This window comes from Microcaecilia unicolor, chromosome 1 (assembly GCF_901765095.1).
Source record: "Microcaecilia unicolor chromosome 1, aMicUni1.1, whole genome shotgun sequence".
In the NCBI taxonomy this organism is placed as follows: domain Eukaryota; kingdom Metazoa; phylum Chordata; class Amphibia; order Gymnophiona; family Siphonopidae; genus Microcaecilia; species Microcaecilia unicolor.
In genome coordinates this window covers 545588486-545608530 of record NC_044031.1, presented here as the reverse complement: position 1 = coordinate 545608530, position 20045 = coordinate 545588486, and the positions used below count along the sequence as shown (strand labels likewise).

At 43.0% G+C, this 20045-nt stretch overlaps 1 protein-coding gene across 4 annotated transcripts in view; it reads right to left on the bottom strand.

Moving 5' to 3' along the window:
- Positions 1–20045, bottom strand: part of CPQ (carboxypeptidase Q) — a 418318-nt gene that overhangs the window by 136328 nt on the left and 261945 nt on the right. For all 4 annotated transcript variants that reach the window (XM_030217024.1, XM_030217015.1, XM_030217038.1 and 1 more), the window contains one exon: positions 6625–6736. In XM_030217024.1, coding sequence (XP_030072884.1) covers positions 6625–6736 — 112 coding nt within the window. The remainder of the gene's footprint in view (positions 1–6624; positions 6737–20045) is intronic.

Genomic DNA, 20045 nt, shown 5'->3' with positions numbered 1-20045 from the left:
AAGTAGCAAATATTCCTACAGGTTTTAGTACTTTCTCAAATCAATTACTATAACAAAGTCTATGTGGGTTTGCCAAGCTCTCTTCTAAGTGTGTGGATGGACTGTATAGGAAACAGCTGGTTTGCTTTAAGTGCACTCCTTCACAGGGTCACATTAAGAGGCCTAGCTCTAGAGTGCTCATAACATGGTTCAGTCAGGGCAGAGTAAGGCAAGCCAAGGAGGCCCTCAGAAGACAGGAACAGCCTTACAACCTATGTTTAAGGTATCTGAAGATGGATTAAAGTAGGACAAAATTTTCCATGGAAAACTGTGAGAATGCCGACTACTTTTTGGTCAAGCCAGAGCCAGGCCTTTGTTTAATACTGGATTTAAGCTGGTGCATGCTGTGATTGTGAGGCCTGGCAGAAGCCAATCCTCTCGTGTCGGTTCTGACTAGCAAACGGTTTTATTTTCACTATTCAGTTATCACACCTGTGAAGAGAACAGGTTTTAGCATATATTGTTTGAACATGTTAATAAAGAGTTTTGTTTTACTTTTATTCTATTTATTTATTAGCACTTATTTACTGCCTTATTAAAGAAATTCACCCAAATTGATGTACAACAAGATTAATCTGAACATAGCCAACAGACAATAGCCACAGAAAAATTACTCAAACAACGGTACACATTATGGCATACTATACTACTTACAATGTTGGCACAATACAAAATAACGCATCTTAATAGACAGGATAGGGTATAAGTGAAGGTGGAGCATATAAACAGACAACATAGAATAATAGGAATTAAATAAAGAATAGGTAACTAGCAAGGCCTGCTACAGTGTGTGCAGTGTGTGTGTGTGTGTGTGTGTGTCAAGCTTTCATCTGCTTCCTAGTCTTTTGCTGAGTGAAGTCTTTCAGAGAGTGCATTCCAGAGTATAGGGGCACCTCCAGAGAAGGCTTATTGGCAGGTGTCACATTGTATGATGTCTTTGGGTGTTGTCAGAGATATTTCTAACCTTTACTCACCCTGTGCTTTAGTTAGTACAAAACGCTGCTGTGAATCTATTCACTAATTGAAGTTTAAGGGAACAAATGAACCAAAATTTGAAGAGTTTCAGAGGAGTAGCCTAGTGGTTAGTGCAGCGGGCTTTGATCCTGAAGAACTAGGCTCGATTCCCACTGCAGTTTCTTGTGACTCTGAGCAAGTCACTTAACCCTCCACTACCCCAGACATAAATAAGTACCTGTATATACTATGTAAACTGCTTTGAATGTAGTTGCAAAAACCACAGAAAGCCAATATATCAAGTCCCATTGCCTTTCCCCTTACTGATGGTCAAGTTGGAAATCATAATGCTGATACTTAAAACATTAAAGGGGAGAATTCCATGTCTAAATGAGGTTATTAAATCAGTGCTTCCCAAACTTTGTGGGACTGCAACCCCATTTTTCCAATGACAGATGAACATGTGACCTCAAGCTCTTTGTTGCTGCTGATGCCTGTAGCACTGGCTGCAATGCTGCTGAACTCCTCTGCCTCTGAGCCCATGCAGGCCTAATTATAGAACAGGCTCAATGGGAGACATGTGCCAGTGATGGTTATTTTTACCCCTGGCCTGGTCATGACTCCAATTTAGGGTTACTTACAACCTACAGTTTGGGAAGCTCTGATTTAAACCATATGAAAAAGGTACAGTATAGGGTTTCTGTAGTGGTCAATGAGATAATAAATACAGAGCATGCCAATTCTTTTTAAAGACCTATAGTTCTGCTTTATAGTTTCAATGTTACCATACAATGGTATACGGCACCAGGATAAACAAGCCTTGCATTTGAATGTGCTGAGGAGAAGTTAGCTGTTGTTTTACCATGGCAACTCACTGACTCTCTGCTTATGTGGAGTAAGTACAGTGGTAGTTTATTTATGTCGTGGTCATGAGGATATAATAGTAAAAATGTTAATGGCAATTTGTCAGAGGTTAGTATAGACCTAATGCTTCAATTCCACAAAATTAATGGAGGTTTTAGCTATACAGCAACTTCAGACATATCTGGAAAGAAATTATATTTTACACCAGTCTCAGTATGGGTTTTTATTTATTACATTTGTATCCCATATTTTCCCACCTGTTTGCAGGCTCAATGTGGCTTACACAGTACCGGAGAGGCGTTCGCAGACTCCGGTGTGAACAACTACGAAGTGATGTTGTGGTAGTAAAAAGTTCATGTGGAGCAGTCAGTGGAAGAGTTGTGTTATATCCATTACGTACTTTACTTTTGTTGTGTTGCAGGTTGGATTGGTAGGGTATGCCTTTTCAAACAGGTTAGTCTTTAGTAATTTCCAGAAGTTTAGGTGGTTGTACATTGTTTTCAAGGCTTTTGGTAATGCATTCCAGGGTTGTGTGCTTATGTAGGAAAAGCTGGATGCGTAAGTTGATTTGTATTTAAGACCTTTGCAGCTTGGGTAGCGCAGATTTAGATATGTTCGTGTTGATTTAGATGTGTTTCTGGTTGGTAGGTCAATAAGGTCTGTCATGTATCTAGGGGCTTCGCCGTAAATAATTTTATAGACCAAGGTACAGATTTTGAAGGCAATATGTTTTTTGATTGGGAGCCAGTGTAGTTTTTCGCGGAGGCGTTTTGCGCTTTCAAATCGCGTTTTTCCAGATAAGTCTGGCTGCTGTGTTTTGGGCTGTCTGAAGCGTCTTTATAATTTGTTCTTTGCATCCCGCATAAATTCCATTACAGTAGTCTACATGGCTTAGTACCATTGATTGTATCAGGTTGCAAAATGTTTCCCTCGAGAAGAATGGTTTCACGCGTTTGAGTTTCCACACTGAATGGAACATTTTCTTTGTTGTGGATTTCACTTGGCTCCCTAGTGTTAAGTTACAGTCCAGTGTAACGTTGAGGATTTTCAGGCTGTCTGAGATAGGGAGGGTGTAGTCTGGGGTCATCGGCGCATGTGGTGCAGAATGGTCAGTTGACCACACGTCTCTCTGATCACCTGTGTCGGGTCTCCCAGGCTACCGCCGAAAACTGCGCCCTGGTCTGCCCTCTGTCAATTCAATGGCCGCGTGCGCGGCACACTTGTGCTTCTCCTCACTCATAACAAGGCCGAGGGTATGGACGGGTGCCGAGGTTTGGACCGGGGCAGCGTTGTGGCTTGGGAACGGGGGAAGCCACTGTTGACTCCCGGCCCTAGCACGGACAGGATGTCTGAGAGAAGGCCCAGGTCAACGGTGCCTCCAGTTTCACAATCTAGGTGAGATCGCCCATCCAGGCAGCTTGTCGAACCTCCGCGTCCTCGTCTGGGTCCGACGGTCGTGTCGAACAGTCGCGTCGAATGGCCCCGGCCCGAGCTTGTCACTCACAGGGTCCTCGGAGCTAGCTGCTCCCGTGACCTTTAGTCGAATGGTCCCGGCCCCAGCTGGTCACTCACAGGGTCCTCGGGTCCTCGGAACTAGCTGCTCCCATGACCTTTAGTCAGCGGCCATCTTTAGATTTCAAAAACAATACAGTATTGAAACTGTGGTGGGCTCAATTGTAGCTTTGGGTAAAACTTTGTTAAGCAAAAGTAGGGACCCTTTTTACAAAGTGACAGTAAGTCCAATGCAGGCTTACCGCTTGCTAAAAAGGAACTACTGCTGGGCTACCACAGCAGCCCAGCAGTTATTCCCACCTCCAGCGCACCGTCATATCCGTCATATTTATTTTTGTAGTGCCGGTGTGCACCCGGCGGTAATTGGGCAGTGCTCCCTCCCAAAATGGGCTGCACGGCAAGTGCTTCACTTGCCAATGGCCATTTCCTTAAAAACCGAAGATCTATCTTTTACTTGCTGTGGTAAAAGGGGGCCTCAGCGTATGTCGAAAACACTTGCTGACACCAGCGCAGGCCCCCTTATAGACCGTTGAGCCTGATGTTGGTGCCGGGCAAAATAGTAGAGACAATTATAAAGAACAAATTACAGAGCATATTCAAAGCATGGATTAATGAGACAAAGCAACATGGATTTAGTGAGGGAAATCTTGCTCACCAATCTATTCCATTTCTTTGAAGGGTGACAAACATGTGGATAAAGGCGGTTGATATTGTGTATCTGGATTTTCAAAAGGCGTTTGACAACTACCTCATGAAAGACTCCAGAGAAATGGGAGAGGCAGGGGATGGGAGGTAGTATCCTATTGTGGATTAAAAACTGGTTAAAGGATAGAAAACAGAGAGTAGTTTAAATGGTCAGTATTCTCAAGGAGAAGGGTAGATAGTGGGGTTTCCTCGGGGTCTGTGCTGGGACAGCTGCTTTTTAACATATTTATAAATGATCTAGAGATGGGAGTAAACTAGTGAGGTAATTAATTTGCTGACAACACAAAGTTATTCAAAGTTGTTAAATCGCGAGAAGATTGTGAAAAATTACAAGATGACCTTACGAGACTGGGAGACTGGGGGGTCTAAATGGCAAATGACGTTTAATGTGAGCAAGTGCAAAGTGATGAATGTGGGAAAGAGGAACCCGAACTATAGCTATGTAATGCAAGGTTCCACGTTAGGAGTCACCGATCAAGAAAAGAATCTCGGCATCGTTGTTGATGATACGTTGAAATCCTCTGCTCAGTGTGCTGTGGCGGCTAAGAAAGCAAATAGGTTGGGTATTATTAGGAAAGGAATGGAAAAGAAAAGTGAGGATATTATAATGCCTTTGTATTGGTCCATGGTGCAACTGCACCTCAAATATTGTGTTCAATTCTGGTCACCGCATCTCAAAAAAAGATATAGTGGAATTAGAAAAATGTACAGAGAAGGGCGACGAAAATTATAAAGGGGATGGGATGACTTCCCTATGAGAAAAGGCTGAAGCATCTAGGGCTCCTCAGCTTGGAGAAGAGATGGCTGAGGGGAGATATAATAGAGGTCTATAAAATAATGAGTGCAGTGGAACAGGTAGATGTGAATCGTTTGTTTACTCTTTCCAAAATTACTAGGACTAGGGGGCGATGAAGCTACAAAGTAGTACATTTATTACAAATCGGAGAAAATCTTTCTTCACTCAACATGTAATTAAACTCTGGAATTCGTTGCCAGAGAATGTGGTAAAGGTGGTTAGCTTAGCGGGGTTTTTAAAGGGTCTGGCGGCTTCCTAAAGGAAAAGTCCATTATTAAATTGACTTGGGGAAAATCCACTGCTTATTTCTGGGATAAAATGTATTGAGCTTTTTTGGAATCTTGCAGGTATTTGTGACCTGGATTGGCCACTGTTGGAAACAGGATGCTGGGCTTGATGGACCTTTGGTCTGTCCCAGTGTGGCAATACGTATGTACTTAACTATAATTTCAGCTTGAACATATTACATGGGAAGGCAGTCTAAAAATCCAAATAAGGAATCTTGTAGGCTTTTCTACTCAAGATAGTACAGTGCAAAGGAAGAAAATAGACTTGGATAAACAGTGATATCTTAGAATTGGTAACGTGCTATAGTTGGCAGTTGGGATATTTTCTTAGCAAATGGACAGGAAGAATTGAATAGATCAGATAGGTCAGTCAGAGATTTTCTGCTGCCTTCTACTGTGTTACTTTGTAAGAGAGAATATGTTGATGTCTTTTCACTCTTAGGAATCAAGAAGAAATTAAGAAGTCAAAGGACACGCTGGATGGAAAGAGTAAGAAGCAAACAATGCATAAGACTGCCTACCAGTGGAAATTAGCTTAATATATCTTGGACAGCTTGATGAAAGGGAGGACACCTGAGCTATACTGGCTTACTGAGGTATTCTGATATGACCTTTGGCAAGAGGCATGGCTAAATTATAGTAAGATTAGAAAGAAATTAAGATACAGAATAATCTAGCTGAGGTTTGTAAATACATCAGTTTGTGGTTGAATGACATAACCTCTCACAGGCCCTTGCTACTTCAGTGAATTTCAGGTATGGGAAGTACCCGAGGATTGTCATCTGGGCATGGGGCATCTCTGCAAAGACATGTGGTCACAAGGGTCACTGAGCAAATACGCTATCACCTGAATGCAGTGCAATGTAGAAAGCAATGCTATTGCAGATTCAGGGATATATGTACTGGGTGTTAAGGAAATCACAACAGTGAGTTAGCCAAGAGATGGCGAGTACAACAGAGACAGAGGGCATCTCTTAGCACATAGCATTCCTTCTGTGCAAGACAAGATCCAGTCTCAATCCACACAATGAACCCCTGACTAGGCAAGCACCCTGAACAGGATATAATAGAATCATATGGGAAGATTTCATGCTGAGTTTTAGGATTTCTAAAAATAGAATCCTGTTGATCTTAAGATGCCCAATCTATGCAGATAATGGAGATCTGATTAGATAAAAGGTCCCCATAGAAGCTTTTCACTATCAGAGCTTAGGAAGAGGATCAATGTTTGTTGGCCTGTCTGGACTACAAGTTCCTATGTTAACTTACAGCAACATTCTCACAAATTATGAAAGAGTTGAACTATAAATAATATTTTGCTGAATGATTTATAGTTTTATTAGGTTTTTTTATGTTTGGGCTTTATAGGGGTCCTTTTACTAAAGCTTAGTATATCTCTAATATAAAAAGTGAAAAAGACAGTTTTTTGCAATCTTATCTAAAATACTTATTTAAATAAATTTTTACCAAGGTCTTTCATAATGGATAGGGCTTCCCAGGATATAAATGCTCCACCACCATCATCCATTGCTCCTTGTCCAACATCCCAGCTATCCAGATGTCCACTGATCAATACAACCTAAAACAATAAGAACAAAATAGCATTCTAATTTTTAGAATACAAATTTATTAATTTTTACCAGTAAACAATAACAGAACAACCTGAGAAAACAAATTACATGAATTGCAAGAACCCCCCAACCACCTAAATCCCACCCCTATCCCCCCACCCCTAATCCTCAGATCAAGAGCCAAACATCACATCGCCAGGAAAGAGTAGAGAATTTTCTTTCTTATAACCCCCTGCCTAGATATAACAATGATCCAACATTCTCCTCACATTACCTATCCTCCCTCACCCCCTGATAGCCAACCTTTAAACCCCATGGGTATTCCAGTTTTTATAAAATACAAAATGGCATTTGTGTGCATATTTATAACATCATCAATTTTGCATGTGGAATCAAGACAGCATTTCTTTCTTTCTTTCTTTTGTAATAAAGATGAACAATTTGCTCATATGGGCCACATAGTCATAAGCACGTAGCTGGACAGCAGTAGCCACTATCTGGATAAGTGCCCTATCTGTGAATCTTCAGTGGCATAAAGAGAGAATTCTGTAACAGGGCCCCTGCTAGCAGTCTATTCTATAAAAAATGGGTACCTACTAGTCTAACTGGGTATATTCATGCTTAACATTCGAGCATAAGAAGTTATGCCAACCATAGAGTTGGAGTATGTGTTAGTGCCTAAATACCAGAGGTATGTACATAAATTAGAGTATTCTATAATTCACACACATGTAAGTGTGAGCCCTGCCTATGTTTCATCCTTGTGTATGCCCCTCTTGTAAATATGAACTATGTAAGCTAAGCAAGTATTTGCAGAATAGCACTTAGCATAGGCGCCCAGTATAAGAGGCTTGGGGAGGCTAAGCCTCCCCAGCCAGAAGTGCAGCAAGGGCGGGGCGGTGGGCGGACCGTGTGATCTTTACACACCCTCTCCTCCCCCCCCCTGTCTAGTGTGGTATCGCTTCTCCCCCTGCGCTCCTGTCCCCCTCCGCTCCTGTCACGTCGTCTTTCAACTTCGAGGCTTTCTTCCGGTAGCAGCAGCAGCAATGATGTAAGCACTGCTTTCAACCTGCCCCGGAAGCCTTCTCTGGACAGCATCCCTCCTACGTGGGAAGCTGTACAGAGAGTGTTTCAGGGGCAGGCTGAAAGCAGCGCTTACATCATTGCTGCTGCTGCTGCTGCAGAGGGTGGACGTTTTTGACTGAGTTGAGGTTTGATTGAGGCTCTTAATCTTCTAACCTCCTTGGCTGAGAGAGTCCATTCTGGTCTCGGCTGAGTCGGCTCTAAGCTCTATCCGTTTTTTAATGTTGTTGATTGGTCAGGGACTGGAAGAGCAGTAAAAGGGTCCGCCCCTAACACTGATGGGGAGGGGAGAGGAGGAGTTTTAGTTCCTTCTTTGGAAACTCATTGGTCAGAATGTTTCTGGGGTTGGGAAGAGGAGGAGTTTGAGCTTTATTCCTGAGGCGCATGACGAATGGAGGAAAGGAAGGGTGGAAGAAGGAGGGAGCTAGGGCTGGGGCCAATCACACCTCTTTGTTGTGAAGCTCTGCCTTTCCCTTTCTGATGTCATCAGTCTGTGTCCTGAAAGAAGCAAAGGGTAAGGCTTTCTTCCTTTCATTTGCAGATTAATGAAAAATATCAAGCCCCCATATCTCAGTTTTTGTCCTTCTTCCAGCAGTGCAAGAAGACAAAACTTAAGCTCTACCCAGGCAGCCAGAGAAAGAGCCCCCAATTCATTTCTAATCTTGCAAATGGTAGGAGGATGTGATGCCACATCTAAGGGGAAGAGGGAGGAAGGAAAGCAATGGCAGGGCATGGGAATGGGAAAAGGGGAGGGTGGAGAAAGGAGTGAGAGTGATGGTAGTCTAGATCTAAGGGAAGCAAGAAGGGGAGGGAAGAGAAAGGTGGGATGCATGAGGGAGAGGAGAGATGCATGAGGACGCTGAAGGAGAGAGAGAGAGAGAGAGAGAGAGAAAGTGGAAAAGTGCAGGGGAGAGCCAGGGACATGCAAAAGAGCAGGGGAGAGCCAGAGAGAGATGGGGAGAGAAAAAGGGGACATGGAAGAGAGCAGGGGAAAGCAAGGAACACGGAAAAGAGCATGGAAGAGACAGAGAGAGATGGGGAGAGAAAGAGGGGCCATGGAAAAGAGCAAGGGAGAGCCAGAGAGAAGATGCTGGATAGAAGAGGGGTACAGAGAGAGAGATTAGTGGAAAGATGGGGAGAGAAAGAGGGGACATGGGTAGGAGAGAGAGAGAGAAGCTGCTGGGGAGAAACTGGGGGAGACCCTAGCTGTCAGACAGAGAAATGCTGAATGAAAGGAGGGAGAAAGAGGGAAAATGCTGGTAGGAGGGGGCAGAAAGAGGGAAGACACTGGACGTAAGGGTAGGGAGTGAAAGAGGAAAGACACTGGAAGGGTGGGGATAGAGAGGACATACTGAATGGAAAAGGGTCGAGAGAGAGAAATGTTTAGAAGGAAGGGTAGATAGAGGGAGACAGTGGATGGAAGGAGAGGGAGACAATAGACGAAAGGATTGGGAGAGGGTAATGGGTAGAAGGATGGAGAGAGAAAGAGGGATGACACTGGATGGAAGGGTAGAAGAGAAAGAGGGAAGGTGCTGGACATGGATGGATGGAGGGGAGGGAAGAGAGGAGAAATCTGGACGTGGATGGAGTGGAGGGCAGGGAAGACAGGAGAAATGTTGGATACGGATGGAGGGATATAGCGCTATATAAATGCTAAATAGTAGTAATAGTAGGTAGACATGTTGAGAGAAAAAATATCAAATGGAAAGAAGACACTGGGACCAAAGCGAATATAAAAACTAAATGATCAGACAACAAAGGTAGAAAAAAGTATTTTATTCAGAGTTTATTAACTGGAATATGTCAGCTTTTGGAAATGTGCATCTGTGATATTTTGCATGTAAGTTTCAATTTTTCTAGTATTGCTGCATGCCGAGTCAGACTTTTTGAGGTAACTTTCCAGTTTTGCCTTCATATCTGTTGTGTCATGTGTTTTTCATGTGTAATCAAGGTGCAGTATTCTACTTGTATTTACAGCCCTTTTTGGGTTTTGTTTTGTTTCACTAGGTTGTGTACTGGTGTTTTAGAGCCCGGTGTAATTACAGTGCTGCCTTTCCACGCATAAGACAGCACGAGACTAGGTAGCTCGTCCTGTCCTTGGCATTAGTGCTGTTATGGTTTGGTAAAGTTATGAGTGTGTTTTTGCACAAGTTTCTGTATAGTGTTTTGTAGTGGAGAGATTGTGTATTGGCTTTACTGAGGTGACACCAAAACATCGGAAAGGGTTTTAGATCCTAAATCATGACACACTACCTCTTGAAGGATCTACATATAGTCGTTAATAAAAGGAGCTCATTGTGAACACTATCCACCCTAAAAGGGTGTTTTGTGGCTCTACATGAGAATTGTGATATTATGATCCCTTGTTTCATATTGTTGACGGTCTGCATTTTCCATATGGGTGGTATATTGGTGTATTAGGGTCTGCCTAGTGTTATGGTACAGTAAGGTTCTGAGTGTGTTTTTACACAAAGTTGTGCATAGTGTTTTGCAGTTGAACGATTGTGGTTAGAATATGCTTTGAGCAACCACTTTAATAAAAGGTATTAATTGTGGCTATTTTATTTTTACTTATTTTTTTCTGTGTTATTTGTGGCTGTAAGCTCCGCCCCTGGCTCCACCCCTAACTCCACCCCCTTTAGCCTCCCCAAACAGTTGGGCCACCGACCGCCTATGGCACTTAAGCAGAATTTTGGCATATATGAACAACTTTGTGCATGTAAGCACATAAATGCCATTATTCTAAATATTTACCTGTGTAACAGGCACATAAACATTGGCCCCAATGTTTCAGAATTGTCCCATATAGACAGTAATGTTGAAAATTCTTAAGACTCCCTTGGCAGTATCCGGATAGTGCCAGAGTGGACTGAGGACTTAGTGTGGGCACTCTGTCTAAAGCTATGGATAGCCAACCCTAAAATGTAGGATAAGAGAGCATTAAAGGGAATTACATTAAATCAAGACTGGATCTTCTGCCTACATGGCAGGGTTTCATGCTGCGGTTATATTATTCAGACTGCTAACCCTGATGAAGAGCACAAAATCTGGCCATGTTGGCAGAAGATCCAATCTTGGGAACAGCCATTTAAATCTTACTGCAAAAGTTCACTATTGCAAAAGCATGTTTAAGAATTTAGGTCTGAAAACAAGGTTTTGAATAAAATGTTTAATCAAAATATCTGGACCAATGAGGTGTGGGCTACTGCTACTACTGAGGAGCCAAGTGCAGGGTGTAGGGGGGGGGGGGGGAGGTGCACACAGGCACCAGTAACAGGATTTGAACTCCCATCTCAGAAGGAGAAGGCAAGTGTTCTAACCACTCTGCCACCTCCTTCCTTGAACAGCAAACTCTCTGACAGCGTCCATGAGGAGGGATGAACAAAATAAATGCAGGTGTGTGTGTGTGTGTGTGGGGGGGGGGGGGGGGGGGGGGGGGGGGTTAGCAGGCACTAGTGACAAGATGTGAACTCCCAACCCCAGAGAGAGAAGGCATGTGTTTTAATCACCAATAATCTTGAAAAGCTGGCTCCTAGGATGGCAAATCATGTCCTACACAAGTGAGTACGTCTCCTTAAATTAAATCATGGGGATGGTCATTTTTTTTTCAATGTAACTTTGGTTCTACCTCTCTCCCCAGGACTTTGTGGGGCATGCTGCTGGGCATGCTGCTGGACCCCAAAGCTTGTTACCTGGCTGTGCCTTCTTTAGCTTCAGGCATGCTTGGGGCCCAGAGCAGTTGCCCTGACTGCAACTACTTCCCCCTTCCCCCAAAGCGCTGTCCCCTGACATCTGCTAGCTTTATATTTTTTTTTTACTGTACAAGGGGAAATATTTTTTTTTTCGTGTTGTACTGCATGCTAGAGTCTGGTTTCTTGGGGTTTCAGCTGAATTTTTATCTATAATATTTCTATTAGTTTATGGTCACTAAGTTTGTATTTGGTATATTTGTGTGTGTTCTGTGCGAATAGTGGAGGGCAGATATTCTGTTATTGATGGAGTTTCTATCCACCTTATTTTCGAAAGAGAAAAACGCCCATATTTCGACCCAAATCGGGAGATGGGTGTCTTACTCCCGTGGGCGCCCAAATCGGTATAATCAAAAGCCAATCTTGGGCGTCTTCAACTGCAATCTGTCGCGGAAATGGGCAAAGTTGATGGGTGTCAGAGGCGTGGTGAAGGCGGGACTGGGGCGTGTTTATCAGCCGAGGAGAGATGGGCGTCCTCGGCTGATAATCAAAAAAAGAAAGGCGTTTTTAGCGCGAATTTGGGTCACTTTGTTTTGACCCTTTTTTTTCACAAACAAATCCCAAAAAAGTGCCTTAAATGACCAGATGACCACCGGAGGGAATCGGGGATGACCACCCCTGACTTCCCCAGTGGTCACTAACCCCCTCCCACCCAAAAAAAACAACTTTAAAAACGTTTTTTTCCAGCCTGTATGTCAGCCTCAAATGTCATACCCAGCTCCATCACAGCAGTATGCAGGTCCCTGGAGCAGTTGTTAGTGGGTGCAGTGGACTTCAGCCAGGTGGACCCAGGCCCATTCCCCTCCCCTACCTGTTACACTTGTGGTGGTAAATGGGAGCCCTCCAAACCGCCCCCAAAACCCACTGTACCCACATCTAGGTGCCTCCCTTCAGCCATAAGTGCTATGGTAATGGTGTAGAGTTGTGGGCAGTGGGTTTGGGGGGGATTTGGGGGCCTCAGCACCCAAGGGAAGGGAGCTATGGACTTCAGAGGTAGTTAACTTTTTTTTAATTGTTACAAGTGTCCCTAGAGTGCCCGGTTGGTGTCCTGACATGTGAGGGGGACCAGTGCACTACGAATCCTGGCCCCTCCCACGACCCAATGCCTTGGATTTGGTCATTTTTGAGCTGGACGCCTTCAGCTTCCATTAACGCTGAAAAACGAAACCGCCCAGCTCAAATCCACACAAATCCGATGCATTTGGCTGGCACAAACCGTATTCTCGGAAAAAAGATGGATGCCCATTTTTTCCGAAAATACGGTTTGTCCCACCCCTTCACGTACCCGTTCTCAGATATAGACAGCCATGGAGTTGGGCGTTCGCGTTTGATTATGCCCCTCCACGTAAGGATCTGTAGTAATCTGGTTTGTTCAGTTTTACCAATAGCTGTGCTGATGTTCTAGGGCTCACTGCGTGTTTATTGTGCTGCCTCTCTCTAGGTATAATCTTTATGTGACTTTTGGAAGTTATGGCAGAATAAGTGAATTTTTGTACAGTTTTGTATTACTTTACAATATGCTTAGTACTGACAATTTAGTTACTGAGATTGTATTAGAAACAAATATTTTTGATATAGCATGTTTTATAGGGAAATATCTAAGCTGTGCTGTACACCAGTTCTTGGGGGAGAGGTCAGGTGGTTCTGTAAATACAAAATATATGCTTAGATTTAATATTGTATGGAGGAAGCATATGTATGTTGAGGGACTATGGAAAGAGTTGTGGCTCATTGGGGGTTGAAGAGAGCAACCATTTGTACTACCTCCTCTCCCGGTTCTTGATGTGGCCTGCAGGTGCTCAGTCTTGTACTGCTGCCCTCACTGTTGGGAGTGGGTCAGGGTGTAGCAAGTGGCAGAACAGTGGTGGAGCAGGGCGGTGGCAGGTGGCAAAATTTTATCTTTCAAAAAGTTGGCAACCCTAGACATACCATTCACGTAGCTGGCAGGGATCGGCAAACCCCACCAACTGAAGACATCTGCAGCCCACTAAACCCATCAAAAAAAAAACGTGGCAGTCAGTGGTGCTGCTCCAAACTGCTGACACCAGCACTGTGGGCATACTCAGTTTTCATATCTGTTCAGTTTATGCGTGAGAACTAAGCATGCCTAGGGTACCGGTGTCAGCGGCTCAGAGCACTGCCTTAAACTACTGCACTTGTTATAAACATGGCTTTGTGGGTTGTGGATGTCTTCAGCTGGCAGGGCTGGAGATCTTTCCTAGCTAAGGTATTTAATTTTTAAAGTTCGAGAGGGAGGGGTGGTAAGGGAAGAGAAAATGCATGCCCACCCAACCTACCTACTGACGCTATGCCACTGAGTAGAGGAACCCACTTTCCCGTAGCTTCCATCTATTCCTTCCTTTTTTGATAGGTGGTGAGGGGCCCAAGTTCACTGTCAGTCTGCCTCTGACTGGGTTTGTTCTCCAAAGCAAAATCTCTCTCTCCATGACTCAAGCCAGCTGATTTGGGTAACATGTGTCTGCTGCCCAGATGCTATAGTGGAACTTGAACCCCAGCATCAGAGGGTGATGTGCTAGCCATTAGACTCCACTAAAGGGACAGCTTTGAAGCATGTTAGTGAAGAGACAGCTCTCATTGCACAAGGATTGCTGGCCAGCTCTAAAATGCCCCCCCCCTCAAAAAAAAATTTTTTGAGTGCAACACCCAGCTCTTCCCATTGTGTTTAGTCATGTTTGTGACATTTGCCTCACACCAATGGAGCAACTCCCCATTGAAAAACTGGATCAAGATGATACTGTCAGCCTTATGGGTTCTATTTATATAGGATCAACAATATACTGGAGCTGACTTGGGGGGTAGAAGATGCAGAACAGTAGGGGAAAACTGAGCCTGGGAAAGACTCAGAGCTTACTGGACTACATGCAGACTGCAATGTAGGGGAGTTGCTGGGAAAGTTGCTGCTGCAGGATAGCATAATTTTATGATAGCAAAATAAATGCATTTGTTAAACAATATGAATTATACCTGCACTTTTTCAAGATCCAGAGCCTTAATGGAGAACACCCCAAACGCCCAAAAGCCATTGTTGTTGACTATTGAACTCTGTAGTTATCACTAAAGGAGAGGAATCAGAACAGGAAATTGTGCCATACAGCTTTCTTTCATTCTCATATGACATCTAGCTTGGAAAGTCCAGGGCTGTGATATCTATACCAGCCCAGGGGAGTCATATTCTGCAAGGAATCAGACATCCTAGATTTGGGAGGGCTACATCATCTAAACATTCTAGTTCTATGAGTAGCATTGTTGAGGTCAAATGTGCACCGAGAGAACTATGCAACCAAACCAAAATGGAAGAACTGGTAGGCTGAAAGAACATCTGTTTTGTAGACTGTGGGAACCATTTGAGACTAAAGAACACATGCTGTGAAATGTTTGTGCACAAACATGACCATGGCTCAGAATTTACATAGGAAAGTAAGACATACCAGGCTGAGTGAGACAGATCCATCAAGCCCAACATCCTGTCTCTGGTGGTGGCCAGTCTCAGTCACATGTACACAGCACATTTCTAAAAGTAGATCAAACTTCTCATGGCTCATTTCAGGAAAACGACTGGCTAATATTTATAAGGGCTTGTCCTTTGGGAACTTGTTCAAACATCTTTTGAACCTTGTTATATTAGTCACTTTCCATTTGTGACAACACGGCAACTTATACAGTACCTTGTGAAATGTAAAATAATATTAGAAAACCCATTGGGCCCAATATTCAGCCACTGGAAGGCAGTCCACATAAGTACCATGGTCGGCTCTGAACCTGGAAATTCGCCATATCTGGCGCTCGGCATTGAATTTCCTGTTTCATTTTTGGCTGCCGGGATTTAACTGATTAAGCCGATATTCAACACTAATCAGTTAAGTTCCTAGTGGTTAAAAATAGGACAGCTATTTATGTGGTTTTATTTAAACACTAAACCCAGCACTGAATATTACTGCTATCCGGCTATGTCGCATGATACAGCCAGTTAGCTGCTATGCGCTAACCGCAAATATTCAGCGAAGATAACCGGTGATCTCCACTGAATATCCACAGTTACCGGTTAAACATAAATGTAGTTTTATTTCTGAAGTGTTCAAGTGTGTGTTGGTGTGTTTTTCTTTTACACAGAAAAGTCCAGGAAGATATTATAAGAGATGACACTGCAAAAATTCATTGTAATCATCTGAGCTATAACACATTTCCTCCACCTGTAAGCCCTAATTCTTATCATTAGTTGTGCCTTTTCAATACGCTGCCTGCTAAAAATTAACAACTGGTCTGAGGCAGGTGTTAAATTTTAGACTTAGCAGGAACATAGTAAACAGTGGGTGAACACCATGCAATTTCCCAATACTGGCTAAATTCTAATTTGCATTTAGGTACATGCTAATTTTAGTGCATACCCTGAAATGTCTTAATATGAATGCTGGACCTTAATACAAAGCGCACATATTTTTGTGCATGTTAACCTTCAGTGCATAGGTCCCTTTGTGTTTCTGATGAAGAATGACACTTTTACTGCTATAGAGGATTACACACATTTTACAAGAAGAAAACTTTACAGCAGAAAGTGATATAACCCTTCATTGGACTGAAAAGTTTAAAGCATGTTTCATTAGGAGCTGTAGAGAATTGTACCACAATGAACCTGAGAGGCAAGAGGACTGCGAAAGTAAAAACCATTTTCTGAATTAAATTTAACTTAGAACAGTCACACTTATGGATCAAAACAGCAATGCAAATGCAATAAATGACTGGCTTAGAGTTAAGTGGCATTGATAAAATTATTGGCTAATACATAATCTGCATACATTTTTGTACAGACCATCTCCACTACGCAATTACCATCAACTGATGATAATAATGGCTCTTAAGATTGAAAGAAAACTCAACAGCTGAAAAGTTCTGGTATAGCTATTCCTACTTAGAACAAAACTTAATACTATGGCTTTGATGCAACATTTGAAGATTCTCATAAGACAAATTGGTTTATGATCAAAAGAAAATATGTAAGGAAACCCAATTCTATATTTTTAATGCTAAACATACAGTAATATAGGACCAAGTTTAAATTTGCATTCTTGACACTTTCTCATACTAAAGTTCAACTTTTATTAGTTATATAACGATTTCTTTTTAAAACAACCAGACCAAAGTATTACATTTTCACATATAAAAAGCATCCAGAACAAAGATTACAATAGTGCTGGAGGCAGATAAGTTACTCAGCTGAATTTTGATAGGTTATAGTTCAGTGAGAACCTACGAGGCGTACGTTGCAGCCACTTATGTGGGAAGTGATGAAAGTTAATTCTGACTTTGGTAGTACTGGCTTTTACTGAAAAAGAAAGAAACGTCATATTCTGAGTGGGATGAATTTGAGAGAAAAATGACCCTGAGGCTATATTAGTTATGGAATTAAAAAGCCATGGGATAGGAGGCCATGTTCTGTTGTAGATTAGGAACTGCTTCATAGATATAAAACAGAAAGTAAGGTTAAATGGCCATTTCTCTAAGTGGAAAAGGGTGAATAGTGGAGTTACACAGGGATCTGGTTTGAGACTGGTGCTATTTAACGTATTTAAAATGATCTAGAAATGGAGCAACGAGTGAGGTGGTTAAATTTGCAGATGACACAAAACTATTCAAAGTTGTTAAAACGTGTGCAGGCTGTGAAAAATTGCAGGAAGACCTTAGGAAATTGGAAGACTGGGAATCCAAATGTGGACAAAAAAAAGTGATGCACATTGGAAAAAATAATCCAAATCATAGTTATCTTGATGGTTCCACCTCTGGAGTCAACACCCAAACACTGAAATCTTCCACCCAGTATTTGGCAGTAGCCAAAAAAGCAAATAGAATGCTAGGAATTATTAGGAAAGAGATATAAAAAATAAGACAAAAAAATAATATAATGCTTCTATATTGCTCTATGGTGTGATCTCACCTTGAGTACTGTGTGCATTTATGGTCACCATAGCGCAAGAAAGATATAGAGGAACTAGAAAAGGATCAAAGAAGAGAACCAAAATGATTAAGGGAATGGAACTCCTCTAATTTGAGGAACGGCTAAAGAGGTTAGGGCTCTTCAGCTTGAACAAGAGACGGCTGAGGAGGGATATGATTGATGTCTACAAAATCCTGACTGGTGTAGAAAAAGTGGAGGTGAGTCAATTTTTCACTCATTCAAAAAGTACAAAGACCAGGGGACACTCAATGAAATTACATGAAAATACTTTTAAAACAAATAGGAAGAAATATTGCCTCACTCAAAGAATAGCTAAGCTCTGGAACTCATTGCTGGAGGATGTGGTAATGGTGGTTAGCTTATCTGGGTTTAAAAATGGTTTGGACAAGTTCCTGGAGGAAAAGTCCATAGTCTGTTATTGAGATGGACATAGGGAAGCCACAGCTGGTAGTATGGAATGTTACTCACTAACTGGGTTTCTGCCAGGTACTTATGACCTGAATTGGCCACTGCTAGAAGTAGGATACTGGGCTAGATGGACCACTGGTCTGACCTAGTATGGCTAGTCTTATTTTCTTAAGGGAGGAAAGATAACCATCTATAACAGTGCTGCTGAAAATTGATGGATAGGGGACGTATCCCTTTATTTATTTATTTATTTATTTGAGACTTGATATACTGCCTTTAACTGCCAGAGGGAGCAAGGGGGTTTACAAAAATAATAACAAAACATAAGGCAAATAAAAGAACTACAATATTGTGACAGAAAAGGTAAGCAAGCACACAAGCATAGATAAGCATTTTGTTTAAAATAGACATAAAATTTCTCTTTTGAGCACAGATACCCTGTAGGTCAACCCAATCAACCAACCAGAGTAGGCTTGCTCAAATAGCCAGGTCTTCAGCATGGCCTTAAATTTCTTGATACTTAGTTCACTGCGTAAAAGGTAACGGCATAGAATTCCAGAAATAAGGGACTGCAAAAAAATGTACAACATACACATATGTATATGAAACAACATACACACATGTATATGAAACAGATAACAATATGCACACACAGTCGGATTGGAAATAATTCTCTATTCCTGACTGGCTGCCTTTGTAAAATAGGAATACACGTATTTCATTGGTCCATCCATACACCACCCAGATCATACTCCTTTTGAACCTGCATGTCCTGTAGCAATTCTTCATGTAAATCTACACATATAAAGGCCAGCATTTAAATGTAAAACTGCCATGCAAAGCTTCCAATATGCCACCTCAATAGCACAGTAACATAGTAAGTGTTGTCAAATAAAGATCTGAACGGTTCTCCAGTTTGAACAACTGTCATGAACACAGAACGCTGAGCCTTTGGGCTGCAGCCAGACCCCAACTGTGGCAGACAAGTCCCTGAGCTGGCACAAGGCAAGGTGATCCCAGGCAAGAACCAAGGCAGGACTGGGTAAGGCAAAGCAAGACTAGACAAGACAAGCCTACGTGGGGCAAGGCAGGACTAGATAAGACTAGAACTAGACAAGACTGGGTAAGGTAAGGCAAGGCTAGGCAAGACACAGCTGGATAAGGCAAGAATGAAGAGACAGGAACTGGATCCAGACAAGGCAAGGAAAAGCAAGGCAGCAGGACTAGAACTGGAACCAAGACAGGACAAGGCAAGACAAGAAACTAGGCTAAAACTAGGTCCAGACAGGCAAGATGAGGGCAAGACAAGAACTGGATCCGGATGGGGCTGAACAAGACAACAAGCAAGACAGACAAGAATAGGACTATACGCTAAAGACAAAGCAAGGCAAGGTACAGGACTAGTTGGGGCAGGAACAAGAGTTCAAGGTAAGGCAAGACTGGCTGGGTCCAAGGCAAGGCAAAGTCTGGAAGCAGGACAGGGCTGAAGATTGGCAGGAACTCAGAGACAAGGCCAGGCTGGAACTTGGCAGGAACTTGGAGACAAAGTCGGGCTGGAGCTTGGCAGAAACTCAGAGACACGGCAGGGCTGGAGCTTGGCAGGAACTTGGAGACAAGACAGGGCTGGAGCTTGGCAAGGCTGCAGGAAGGCCCCAAAAGGAGTTGCTGCGAAGGCATCCAAGCAGAGTCCTGAACACCCTAAAATAGGGCTCCGCTGAAGATGCCACAGGAAGGCGTTCCCTGGAGACTCCCACCATGGGATCTTCAAAGGAGGGGCATCTGGCGCACACGTGCGCCTAGGCACTCCCAGTATCAACCTGCACAGGAGATCGGAGAGGCAGCCGGGCGGCGTCCCAGTGCTCCTAGAAACACTGCAAGGCCACTCAACCACCTAAAGATGCCGGAGGCCCGCCACGACGAATGCCGTGGAGCCCAACAAAGAGGAGGTCGGTTGGGGTGGGAGTCACGGCTGAGCCATAACAATTATCAATTCACGATTACATCAACAATGAATGTAATGTAAAATACTTCATCATGGTATTTCTTTGCCATTTCTGAGACCATAGAAGTTCGTCGGTCCTATCCTTACGTTCCAGATTTACCCGA